General features: G+C 60.4%; 1 protein-coding gene across 1 annotated transcript; it reads left to right on the top strand.

The window, feature by feature from the left end:
- The first annotated feature begins 3831 nt into the window (after nucleotides 1–3831).
- TEKT4 (tektin 4) lies at nucleotides 3832–9121 on the top strand. The gene is made up of 6 exons (XM_025359381.1): nucleotides 3832–4365; nucleotides 5809–5879; nucleotides 6251–6394; nucleotides 7059–7281; nucleotides 7889–8043; nucleotides 8845–9121. The coding sequence occupies exons 1-6, from the start codon at nucleotides 3832–3834 to the stop codon at nucleotides 9059–9061; spliced, it is 1344 nt and encodes a 447-aa protein (XP_025215166.1). The 3' UTR covers nucleotides 9062–9121.
- Nucleotides 9122–11982: the final 2861 nt, after the last annotated feature.

The following is an 11982-nucleotide window of genomic DNA, read 5'->3' as shown; positions in this document are numbered from 1 at the left end:
GTTTGTTTCATAAATGCATCTACAAGAAGACCAATATTGACTGAACATTTAAAGGGCTAAAATATGCTTTGTGTTTTTATATGTGGAAACTACTTTCAACCCAATGACTATTCATTGTATCATAGCTTGTGATGTATTCTGTTCACGGCTTTTAAGGTGCATTGTGCCATGATCTACTACCATTCTAATTGCTTTAATTAACAAGTCATTACCACACTGCTGTTACATCTTAATTATGCATACAGACAGGTAGACTTATTTTACATATGTGAACTAATTGTCAAAGCAAATGCAGATTGTATCTGCAAGTAAAGTCTTTTTCTCTCTAAAATTTCTAGGGATGTTCTTTAAGTGAAATTCATATTCAAACTGAAGATTTCAGTTCAAAGAACTGAGTGTAGATTAAAGGCTTTTTGTGATTTAAACATAGTCAAGAGTACACTGTGATATATCGTTGAAGTTATGCAATAAAATGTCTCTAACCTGCAAACTTAAATCTATCAAGCAGATGGCACAGTACTGAATTTGAAACCAGAAATACTGAGTTTTTATATAGATGCTTCATAGATTTATTTTATGATAAGAGCACATAACTCTCCTAAACCTTACACCAACTCTTAAATAGGGATGATAAGTCCACATCAATGCTGATGCCTTAGCTATTGTTAAACTCTTACAGTATGATGTAAAGTGAAAGTACAATGTAATAACACTCCTAGGCCAACTTTGACCAGTTTTATACAGAAACATGTGCCAGCTTTTCTGTTTGCAAGGATAATATCAAAGCAAACACCAGAAAGCTACATCTTTGATGCAGTTTTTCAAAATCATACACATAATAAACAAACCAAAGACAAATGATGGATACTATTTCAGAGAATATAAAGTATTCCCCTTTCATCTTTTGCCAAGGAAGTACAATATTTTCACCATTTTTATAGACACAATCAATTTTATTTAAGCTGGGAGTTAACGTCTCATTGTTTTCATTGTTCTAAATAAACACCTTTTCCCTTGAATATTGTTCTAAAAATTTTGCTCTGATTTTTCATGGCTGTGCTAGTGATATGTGAGAAGGAATACAGATGGCATTTAATTATGAACAGAAAAAGATGTTAGATATCATTAGTCATTAGAAATTTGCAAATAAAGACCACAATGACTTATTAATACATATATATATATATCTCAGAATGGCTAAAATAAAAACATCAAACGCTGAGGAGCATGAGTAAAAACTGGAGCTTTCACACATTACTGGTGGGAATGGAAAATCGTACAGCTATGCCAAAAAGGAGTATAGTAGTTTCTTAAGAAACTAAAGGAACCAAGTCCCCAGGCCCGCAGTCTGGGCCAAGGTCACTGGCCCTGATCAATCAGAATGGGGTCCAGGGGCCTTCCTGGGGCCCTCCAGTGTCCAAGGTGCCCTTTGGTGGCCTCGTCTGCCCCTCAGCCCCTGAGCACGCCCCTCTGTCCCTCCAATCGTCCCTGTCACAGGGACATCTGTCACACAGCCATGCCCCACCTCCTGCTTTCTGGAGATGCCAACTGCCCGGGGTGCTCTTAGCCCTGCCCTCCCCATCTCTGGGTCCTGACCAAGGTGCTCTAATGGATACCCCCTGACCCAGGTTTCAGGGAGCTGCCAGCACCCTGGGGTCCCCTGAAGCTGAGACCCAGCAAGACACATGCGGCCTGAGGCTCCCACTCTCCGGCTGGCAGAACCCAGAGGTGGGAGCACACTGGAGTGTCCTTCAGGGCGTCTTCACCCCATGAGAGGGCTGGGGGCTTTGGGAGTTTGCAGCTGGCAGGAGTGAGGGCCCAGTCTCCTATCTCTGATGCATCCTTGGTCAAGTCCTGTCCCTCAGCCTGCAGGGCCTATTGCGGTCACCAGGTGAATCTGTGTTCCCTCAGTCTGGGAGCCCCAGGCAGGCAGCGCCCCCTGCCAACGACTTCAGGGCACCTGCAAGTGGAGGCTGAGAGGTCTCCCACTTCGCAGAGCTGGGCTCTGGCCCACAGGCCTTCTCCTTGGCTCAGGTGGTCTCTCGGGTTCCTGGGCTGCAGATCAGGGAACAAACATGGGCAGCTCTGCTCTGCTCTGCTCTGCCTACAGAGAGGTGCCCAGTGAATGCAGGTTCCAGACAAAAGGTGGAGCCTGGCATCCTGCCCTGCGTGGGCTCCAACCTGCTGCCGCCTGGGGAAACTGAGTCACAGTGAGGCTCGAGGTTGTTTCTCAGACCACTCCAGCCTCTGATGTTCCCCTGACCTCCCAATCTTGACGATGGATAGTGAGAAGAGGTTCCCAGGCCGCCTGCCACAGGTTCTGGCTCGGCCTGGGTTGGGGTAAGTCTCTGGGACGCTGTCCTCAAAGCCCCATCAAGAGGCTGTGTCAGGCCAGGCGCACTGCGGTGACCACAGCATGGAGTGAGGGTTCTGGCCGTGGGAGAGGTCAGGATCGGGGGAGGTCAGGTCCGGGGGAGGACACTGGCGGGCACACAGTGGGGATGGACAGACCCTGGGTGGGTGGGAATGGCCCAGGAGGAGCCCCTGTGGCCGGAGTGAGGGTGGGGGCTATGGTGGGAGAGAGGGTGAAGGTGGAGGGAACAGGGGCCCAGGGGCCTGTGCTGTAGGAGGGGCATGGACTTCCTAGTGAGGACTCTCTGGTGGGGAGTCTCAGGGAAGAGGAGGCCGGAGGGGCTGGGGGTCCCCAGGACTGCATGCGCCAAGCAGGCTGAGGGGAGGCCAAGCCAGGAGCCTCAGGCTTCTCACCGCCAGGCCAACGCCGCCCTCCGCTGGCCGCCTGGGGAATCGCGCCTAGGCTGGGGCTCCCCTGACCCCAGGTTTGCAGGACTCCCATGCGTCCTGGGGCGCTTCCTGCCCATCCAGCCTCTGCCAGGCAGCCTGGCCCTAGGTGGCTTTGAGGGTAGCCTCCGCAGCACAGGACCTGCCTCCACCCTGTGGGGCAGATTTGGGAGTCTGACTCTAGACACTTACCCAGAGGCTGAATTCAACTCCCCAGCAAAGAGCATGCTCAGACTCCCTCCCCGCTGTGCCCAGCCTGAAGGGACCCTGGCTGGGACTTGGAAGGAGGAGGCCAGAAGCCAGGGCCTGGCTCCAGGCACTAGGTCCAGGGGCAGATGGAGCAGAGTCCCTGCAGGAACTGCCTCAGACTGCCCCGGAGGAGGCCTGACCTGGGACCTTCTCTGTGCTACCAGGCTGCCGTTGGGGTCAGGAGGGCAGGGAGGGCAGCCACATGTACAGTGGGAGACATCAAGTAACACTGTCAGTCAGCACACCCAACACCCACACGACAGCCACACCCCTGTGCCCTGAGGGGGCTGCAGGTGGGCAGAGCCTCCTCTGTCTTTTTCACCCTGAGTTGCCCACAGGACAGGTTCAGAGAGCCAAACCAGGAACAAATGGATGGACCAAGGAAGGGGCTAGGGCAGCAGGTCCCCACCCACACCCTAAACCCTAAGGGTGCGACACAGAGGCTGGCGACAGGCTGGCCCCAGGATCCTCTAAGTGACAAGAACCCTTGGCCACTGCTGATTGCTCCGAGGCGGGGACAGGGATGGTGGGGCTGGGGCTGCCTGGCCCTTTAAGAGGGCAGTTCTGCCTGCCACCCTGAATGCCCCCTCCCCCAGCCACTGGAGAAGGGATCCCGTTTCTTAGCAACAGGAAGCTCTTGGTTGACAGTGTCACCCAGGCGACTGGGAGCCGCGTCCTGCTCTGGGACTGAGCCGCTGGAGCTGCCCCGCTGACCGCACTGGGCTGATCGCAACCGGCTGGCCACACCCCTCACTCCCCTGGCCCTGGTGGGCGGCTGGCACCATGGCGCAGACGGACGTACTCCTAACCAAAGAGCCGGCCCCGCAGACGGTGCCGCCCTGCGAGCTGCCCGCCAAAGAGTACGAGGTGGCCCGCAACACAGGCGCCTACGCGTCCTCCGGGCTGGCCACCGCAGGCTTCCGCACCGCCAAGTACCTGCTGGAGGAGTGGTTCCAGAACTGCTATGCTCGCTACCACCAGGCCTTCGCGGACCGCGACCAGTCGGAGCGGCAGCGGCATGAGAGCCAGCAGCTGGCATCGGAGACCCAGGCGCTGGCGCAGCGCACGCAGCAAGACTCCACGCGCAGGGTTGGCGAGCGACTGCAGGACATGCACGGCTGGAAGTCGGAGCTGCAGCGCGAGGTGGAAGCGCTGGCTGCGGAGACCGACCTGTTGCTGGCCCAGAAGCAGCGGCTGGAGCGCGCCCTGGACGCCACGGAGGTGCCCTTCTCCATCGCCACTGACAACCTGCAGTGTCGTGAGCGCCGCCAGCACCCCAACCTCGTGCGCGACCATGTGGAGACGGAATTGCTGAAGGTGCCAGCAGCCTTTGGTGGCCGGGACTTGTGGGCGCAGAGAGCAGGGGCCCCGGCAGTTCATGTGGACAAGCCAGGTGGCTGCTGCAGGCATGCGGGAGCCCAGCCCTCTGCACTTGGGAACCCTGAGTCCCGAAATCTGGCCCCTTAGTGACAGACCAGGAGGAAGCTTTGCCCTGGAAGGCCCCTGACTCCCAGGCAGTTGTTCCTCTTCTGGGCTTTGTCCTCCAATCCCTTTGAGTGCTGGCACAGTCATCCTCACCCTGGGCTCCCTGAACTGAGCCACAAGGCACCTCCCCAAAGACCATAGCTGGCTGGGACAGTTGTTCCCGAGGTGGAAACCCAGGCCTGAGCTAGCACTGCGGGTGTGGACAGCTAGGGTGGGGTGGGCTGGGAGCCACCACTCCCATACATCCTATACAGAGCCCAGGCCACAAAGATCTGCACCGGCAGGTCCCCTCTCCTCCATGTCCCCTGTAACTTCCGAATCCAGCCCAGCTTGTCAGTGAGGCAGCCTCATAGGGTGAGAAAGTAACTCAGTCCTGGCCCTGATGCTGGCTCTGGAGAATTCTCTGACCTCTCAGAGCCCGGGGCCTCCCTGAGAACCACTGCAAGCCCATAGACATTCATGAAAGATGTGGGGTGGGGGCAGCTGTTCTCCTGCCACACCCCCAAGCTCAGGCAAGAACCCTTGAGTTCATTCCTCCCTTCATGCCTTCCCTCCTCCCTCCCTTCCCCAGGCCCCTCCCCCTGCACCCCCTCAGTGCCTCAAGAACTCCTACAGCTCCCGCAAACCCTCTGCCCGCACCAAGGGCACCTGCCCAGTAATGGAGACACTGACAGTGCAGGAAGAGGCAAACCCAGGGACAGAGGGGCGCAGGACTCGGGCCCTGGCACACACGGAGGTAGCCGGTGGTCAAGGCAAAGACCCCAATCACAGGGAAAAGGCTTGTTCCTACACACAGAAAATTAAACTGGCCAGGCAGTAAGAAGAAACACAGGATCCTCCTCCTGTTCTTGCTGTGAGCATGGCCTTTCCCAGCACAGATCCCTGAGGGGCAGCCTGGGCAGGCATCTAGGCCCCTAGAGTTTGGTTCCTCAGGGGCTGTTCAGGCACCAGGGGCAGGCCAATGTTCCTGGGTGCACTGAGGGAGCAGCAGTGATGACCCCTAAAGCCTGGGGCGTGGGAACTGCCGCTGAGGGACCTTCCCAGCAGCCCATGGAAGGCCCTGGAGGAAAACACCCCACTTACAACTCATCAAGGAGGATGCCCAAAAGCCCAAGATAAACCCAGTGAGACAGCAGAACTTGCACAGTCAGAGCTCAGGCCCTGGCACTCAGCTCCTTCGGGTGGCTCAGGTGTTGACCAAGGCCAGCAGCAGCTGGGCCTGCTGGGATCCTCACCAGGGACTGGCTCTGGTGCTCAGGGCGTCTCCTTCCTCAGGAAGCCGAGCTCATCCGGAACATTCAGGAGCTGCTGAAGAGAACCATCATGCAAGCTGTGAGCCAGATCCGGTGGGTCGAGGGCTGCCCAAGGGATGACTCCTGACCCCACCCACGGCTGGTCCTGGGGCAAGGCATTGAACGACAGGACCCTGAGGCCCAGGGCAGGGGCTGCCCCAGGTCACAGTGGGAGCGCAGGGCTGGGTGGGGGAGGTTCCGGCCCAGCCTGAGGTTGAGTGGCCAGAGCCCAGTCCCACGTCTGCTCTGCAGCCTCCCAGTCTGGGCGGCTGCTCCTGGTCACTGCTGAGCATGAGGGCCACCCAGGACAGGCTGGCCCAGAGTTCCCTCCTGAAGCGGGCACTAGGGCCCAGCCTGCAGCAGGGACAGTCCCCAGCAGGGCCCTCCCTGGGCACATACCAAGGCCTTGCCCCACCTCGCCCCAGACTGAACCGGGAGCGCAAGGAGACCTGCGAGATGGACTGGTCGGACAAGGTGGAGGCCTACAACATCGATGAGACCTGCGGGCGCTACCACAGCCAGAGCACCCAGGTGCAGGCTCATCCTCACTCCACCGCCTTCCAAGAGAGGTGGGCCCCAGCTCTGACCCCGCGCTTGCCCTGGCTGTGGACTTGCCTCCCTCCACCTGGGGGCCTCAGCGGGGCCGCTTCCCCCAGCCTGGCCCAGAGGCCCTCGCCCCCGAGGGCACTTGGGAAACTTTCTACCCCGGCATGAGCAAGCGAGCAAGACCCCCTCAAGTGCCCAGCGCGTGCACAGCCAGGTCGCGGGGAGACAGGACAGGGTGGGGTGGGTCAGCCCCAGGCGCCGGCAGGACTGCGTTTCCGTCCACGGCCAGCAGAGGGCGCGCGACCACCGCCCACTTGAGCGCAGCAAACCCCCGGGCGCAGGGAGGGGACCCGGGCGCCGGGTACCAGGGAAGGGGGCTACGGGGGCCGGAGGTGCTGCAGAGGCGGCCTCGGGGGCGGCGGTGCTGGGAACGGGATCGCGGGGACGCGAGGGGACTAAGCGCCCGAAGTGGGTAGGGTGTGGGGGCACTCAGGGGAGTTGTGGGCCGGGGGGCACTCGGGGACGGGGAGCCTGGGGGACTGGGCTTCGTGGGGCGGCACGGGCTGCATCGGAGTCCATGCGAGTCCTTCAGGAGCACGGGGCGCAGACAAGGCATGGGGGCGCGGCAGGACCCCCGGCCTTTGGCAGAGCCTCCCCGCCACCCCCTGGCTGTCCCCCAACCCGCAGCGCCTCCACCCCGGAGACCTGGGCCAAGTTCACGCAGGACAATCTGTGCCGCGCCCAGCGCGAGCGCCTGGCCTCGGCCAACCTGCGGGTGCTGGTGGACTGCATCCTCCGCGACACCTCCGAGGACCTGCGGCTGCAGTGCGACGCTGTGAACCTGGCCTTCGGGCGCCGCTGCGAGGAGCTGGAGGACGCGCGGCACAAGCTGCAGCAGCACCTGCACAAGGTGGGGCGCCCTGAACCCCCAAGACGGCTCCCGCGCCTGCCCACCACTCTGCCCCCGCATCACCTGGCCTGGGCCTTCAGCACCGCTCTCCTCTGCCCCACTTACCCCGAGGGACCCCAGAAGCAAGTACCACCTCTCCGTAAACCTGTGTAAAACCAGGCGACGCTGGGTATGATGGGCGGGTGTTGCCACCCCCATGACTAAACAGGAGGAGCTGTGGGGAGGATGGAGGCAGCAGGTGGTCTGGGGAGCACTGACCTCCCAGGGGTCCCCGAGAGTCCTGGCCTGGCAGGCAGGGCTCTGATCTAGGGTCTCAGCGTGGCCTTTACCGCCTCTGAGTGCCCAGTCCTTGAGCAGGGTTCGGGTCCTGGTGACCACCAAGGATGGTAGTTCTTGGACCAGAGCTAAGGGGCAACAGGCTGCCTGACTGTTCCAGAGCCCGCTGGGGCCCCGTGCACATTGTTCCTTCATTCATGCCTCCCTGGGGCCACTGGTCAGGACTGCCGTCTGGACACAGCCCCAGGACCTGGGCAGGACCAGCCTGGTATCGGCATTCCATATGCCCGGGCATGAGGGCACAGGCCCAAGGGCACTGTCCTGTCTGCAGACGCTGCGGGAAATCACAGATCAGGAGCACAACGTGGCGGCACTGAAGCAGGCCATCAAGGACAAGGAGGCCCCTCTGCGCGTCGCCCAGACCCGGCTGTACCTGCGCTCACACCGGCCCAACGTGGAGCTGTGCCGCGATGCAGCCCAGTTCAGGTGCTGCCTGTGCCTCTGAGGCAGTCCCAGGTGGCCCGGTCCACCACCTCCCTGCTACTCTCTGATTTCAGCCTCCAATAAACACCCCAACCCCCCCCACACATCCCCCGCAGGTGCTGAGAGGGGAGGGAGACTTTGGGGCCACGCACAAGCACACCTTAAACACACAGACATGGACATGACCCTGGGCAGGTGATGGGGGGGCTCCCAGTGCCAGGGACCTGTGCCCACGTGGTCTCACCCCACCCTGTGCTGCCTCATCTTCCCGGGAGGAAGCTCCTGCAGACAAGGTGAGCTCCAGGAGGCCACAGGGCCAGAGAAGCCAGGCAGGGCCGTTCCCTGCTGCCCTGAGGGTGCTGTCCACACCTCTGGTGGGAAGTATGACCTACGCTCGGGCTCCAGGCATAGATGGGCCGTCCTTTTGTTTCCCTTGTTAACGGATGCCCAGTGGCCCCTGCTGAGCCTAAGTACCTTTCTTCCCTGCCCCTCAGTTCCTTCAAGGAACTGGGGGCCTCCCTCCGTTAAACATCAGGAATGGAAAGAACCGAGCCTGGTGGGCTGAGGGCCAGTCCTGTCCTGCCCGGGTCGAGATCGCATGCGGGTCACTCATTCGCACTCACCCACGCTCCCTGGGAGGACCCTCGTAATTTGTGCTCTGCCCTAGAGCCCTTAGGGGTCCTTTCACGGAGTCTTCCCAGGACCTCGTGCCAGCTCCCATTGGGAGTTTTGGGTTCCTTGCACCCCAGAAGGTGCATACTTCTGCCCTCCCCAGCCCCGGCTCATACTCCCCAACACCCCCAGGCTGGTGAGCGAGGTGGAGGAACTGAACATGTCCCTCGCAGCGCTGCGGGAGAAGCTTCTAGAAGCAGAGCAGTCCCTGCGCAACCTCGAGGACACCCACATGAGCCTGGAGAAGGACATCACCGCCATGACCAACAGTCTCTTCATCGACCGCCAGAAGTGCATGGCCCATCGTACTCGCTACCCCACCATCCTGCAGTTGGCTGGCTACCAGTGAGCCGCTGCCACAGTGCTTCCCCACCAAGTCCCCAAATAAACAGCACGTTAGCTTTCTGCACGGAGTGTGTGTGCCCGGTGGGACCTCGACTTGCTGTCCATCTGAACTGGCTTTTGGGTCCCCTGTGAGGCTGGCTCTGCCTACGGACTCATCATCCCAATGGTGGGAGATGAGGGGTTAGAGCCGAGGACTAGGAATCCCTGTGCCTCAGAGGACAGGACGTGCCCAGGTGGGGACTGGGGCTCCACAGCACAGCTCAGGTGTGGGCGCAGACCATGTGTCCAGCCCAGAGCCAGGCCATCCAGCTCCCCCTCCCCACTTCCCCACCAGTGCTGGCTCTTCCATTCCTTCACCAGGGTCTTACAGCCTTGGGACATCTTTCGGACCTCTGCATCTCCCCAACTCCTCCCCCTGCACCTCCAGGCCCCCAGCCTCAGCTCACATACCCCTCCGGACAGGGCACTTTCTCTACTAGAGGCTCATCCAGCTGCTGGGTGCACCTGCTGGGGTGATCCTCCAGGCAGGCGCCACCCAGAAGCACCTGCTTCAGCATCCCCTCTCTGTCCCCAATGACAGTGCATACCCCAGCTCAGCCCAGCCCAGACCAGCCCAGCTCAGTGCCCAGGACCCCTGAGGCTCAGATGGACAGATCGCCAGGGGTACATGGAGCTCCCTTCTGCACCCCCCAGGATGGACCCACCCGGAGACCATGTGGGTGGGAGTCCCATCTCCAAGATCCAGGCCCGCAGGGCTCTTGTCTCAGCCTGGTGGGGACTGGGAGGTAACAGCCCCTCCCCCCAATCAACCACAAGGACACCTAGTTGGGCAGTTCTGTGAGCTGGGTAGGGTCAGCAGGTGGAAGTTGCTGCTGGGGGTTGCTGGGAGGAGAGGCATCCGCTGGGGCTAACTCAGACCGCCCTTCCCCACCTGCTGAGACCCCTCCAGAGGCCACTGCTGAAGAGGAAAAACACCACTGCCGTTCACTGGGGGAGGTGACAATGTTGACTGCAGGCAGTTGCCTGGGGGTGGAGCCTTCTTGGGAATCCTACTTAGCCTGGATGGGGAGAAATCTGGGAGAGGTTGTGTGTGAGCAGGCAGGGCAGGGAGGGCTTCCTGGAGGAGACAGCCTGGCTTCCACCACACAGGCCAAGGCACAGGGGCTGGGACCAGGGAAGGAGGTGTCTGGGCTGGGCCTCTCGCTTTATCTTGAGCTCTGGTTCACCGCGATAAGCTCATTGCTAACTGGGCCCAGCCCTCCCCAGCTCCAAACCTGACTGCCAGGCAGCGAGGATTCTTCTGCCCACCTGGCCACTCCCAGAGACACAGACCCAGACCCTGGAGGGTGGGCCCGAAAGCTTCCAGGACCTTCTCTTCAGTGCAGATTCAGGGGAAATGACACCTCCCATCACCACGGAAGCCACGCTACTTGTCGCAAGCCACCAGTCACGACAGTGATACCCAGGCCCACTCTTATTCTCTGGGGTGCCATTTAAATTTGCCCTGGATGCTGTTACCATGGGGCTTTGACAGCCAGGAGCAGAGGCAGCGGGAAACAGCAGCCAAGTCTCACCTGGGGGCTGCAGACAGTTAGTTTCCTGTTCATGTAACTTCTCCAAGCTGCTCCAGGACACCAGGCAGGGGCTGAGGCAATGACCTGCCCAGGGAACACCAAAGAATCATCTCCCTGCAATCACCCCCAGCACAGGGGAAACATGGAGTGAGGCAGCTGCTGGTGAACGCAAAGGCCCCTGAACTGGGGGAGGTTATTGGGTGGGGACTTCACTCCCTGCCACCCTGGAAACGGTCAGATGTGTGTGGGTGATGGCTGCAGAGCCCTCCCTGCCTGCTGCAGGGGGATGCAGGTGGTCCAACACCATCCTGGGCCTGGTCAGCCCCGGGGTCAGCCTCAGCACTGTAGCGAGGAGTTCCCCAGGAGACCCAGGAACCTTCATGGGAGGTGGGTGGGGGCAAGGCACCCCCAAGCTGTGCCCACTCCAGCCCCAGAGGGAGCTGCTGGCGCTGTCCCCCCTTGAGCAGCAGCGCTTCTCTGGACTCTAGGGAAGTAGCCATTAAGAGGCCCAAGAGACAATGGCTCCCTCCATGCAGGCCCCACACTCAGGCTCCCATTATCGCCCAGACCCAGGTGGCGCTGCCCAGCACTGTTGGGTCCCCATCAGGTGCAGGGCCTCCTTGTCCCACCCTGGAGGTGGTGGCTGATGGAGAGCTGAGTGCGGGGGGTTCCAGGGGAGGGGGTCTGGGAGAAGTGTTTCATCTCTGATGCCAGATGGTGGCACCAGGCTGGGAGGCGCCGAGCTAGGTGCCATCCTGAGCACATGGCAGATTTCAACTCCTTCAGGCCTATGACAGCCTCACTATCACGTGCATTTTACAGCAGGGAAAACTGAGACCTGAGGGTTCCAGAACCCACTGTGCTCCCACCCCAGGGACAGGTTGATTGAGGGAAGGCTAATGACAGCAGTGATGGACGTCACTCCCAGCTAGAGAGAGGCCAATGCCCCGGCCTGCAAGCTTCATGCGAGGGGCATCAACCTGGCTCCGCGGGGCCCAAGACCAGCCAGACCGGAAATCCCAGGTCTCGCTGGCACCAGGCTCCCGGATCACGAATGGGGCCAGCTGCTTGGGCCGTGGTGTCCCCACCCGCACCAGGGGCACACAGGGTGTAGGACACGAAGGGCGGGAGTCAGGCCCTAAAAGGAAAGGCGGGCGGCGGCCGTTGAGGAGCCGGTTTCAGGTAAGTGAGAGTCGGCTTGGGGCTCCCCGGCGCCGTCCCGCCCCGTGCCCGCCCCCGTGTCCCGCCCCCGTGCCCCGCCCCCGCGCCCCGCCCCCGCGCCCGCCCCCGCGCCCGCCCCCGCCCCCGTGTCCCGCCCCCGTGTCCCGCCCCGTGTCCCGCCCCGCCCCCG

Source organism: Theropithecus gelada, chromosome 15 (genome assembly GCF_003255815.1).
Source record: "Theropithecus gelada isolate Dixy chromosome 15, Tgel_1.0, whole genome shotgun sequence".
NCBI lineage: Eukaryota > Metazoa > Chordata > Mammalia > Primates > Cercopithecidae > Theropithecus > Theropithecus gelada.
The sequence above is the reverse complement of the archived record's forward strand: the minus strand, read 5'-3'. Positions and strand labels throughout refer to the sequence as shown.

Coding starts and splice junctions, on each gene's coding strand:
- TEKT4 (XM_025359381.1), top strand. CDS start 3,832: ATGGCGCAGACGGACGTACTCCTAACCAAAGAGCCGGCCCCGCAGACG. Junction 4,366..5,808: donor TGGAGACGGAATTGCTGAAG/GTGCCAGCAGCC, acceptor CTCCTTCCTCAG/GAAGCCGAGCTCATCCGGAA. Junction 8,044..8,844: donor CGCGATGCAGCCCAGTTCAG/GTGCTGCCTGTG, acceptor CAACACCCCCAG/GCTGGTGAGCGAGGTGGAGG.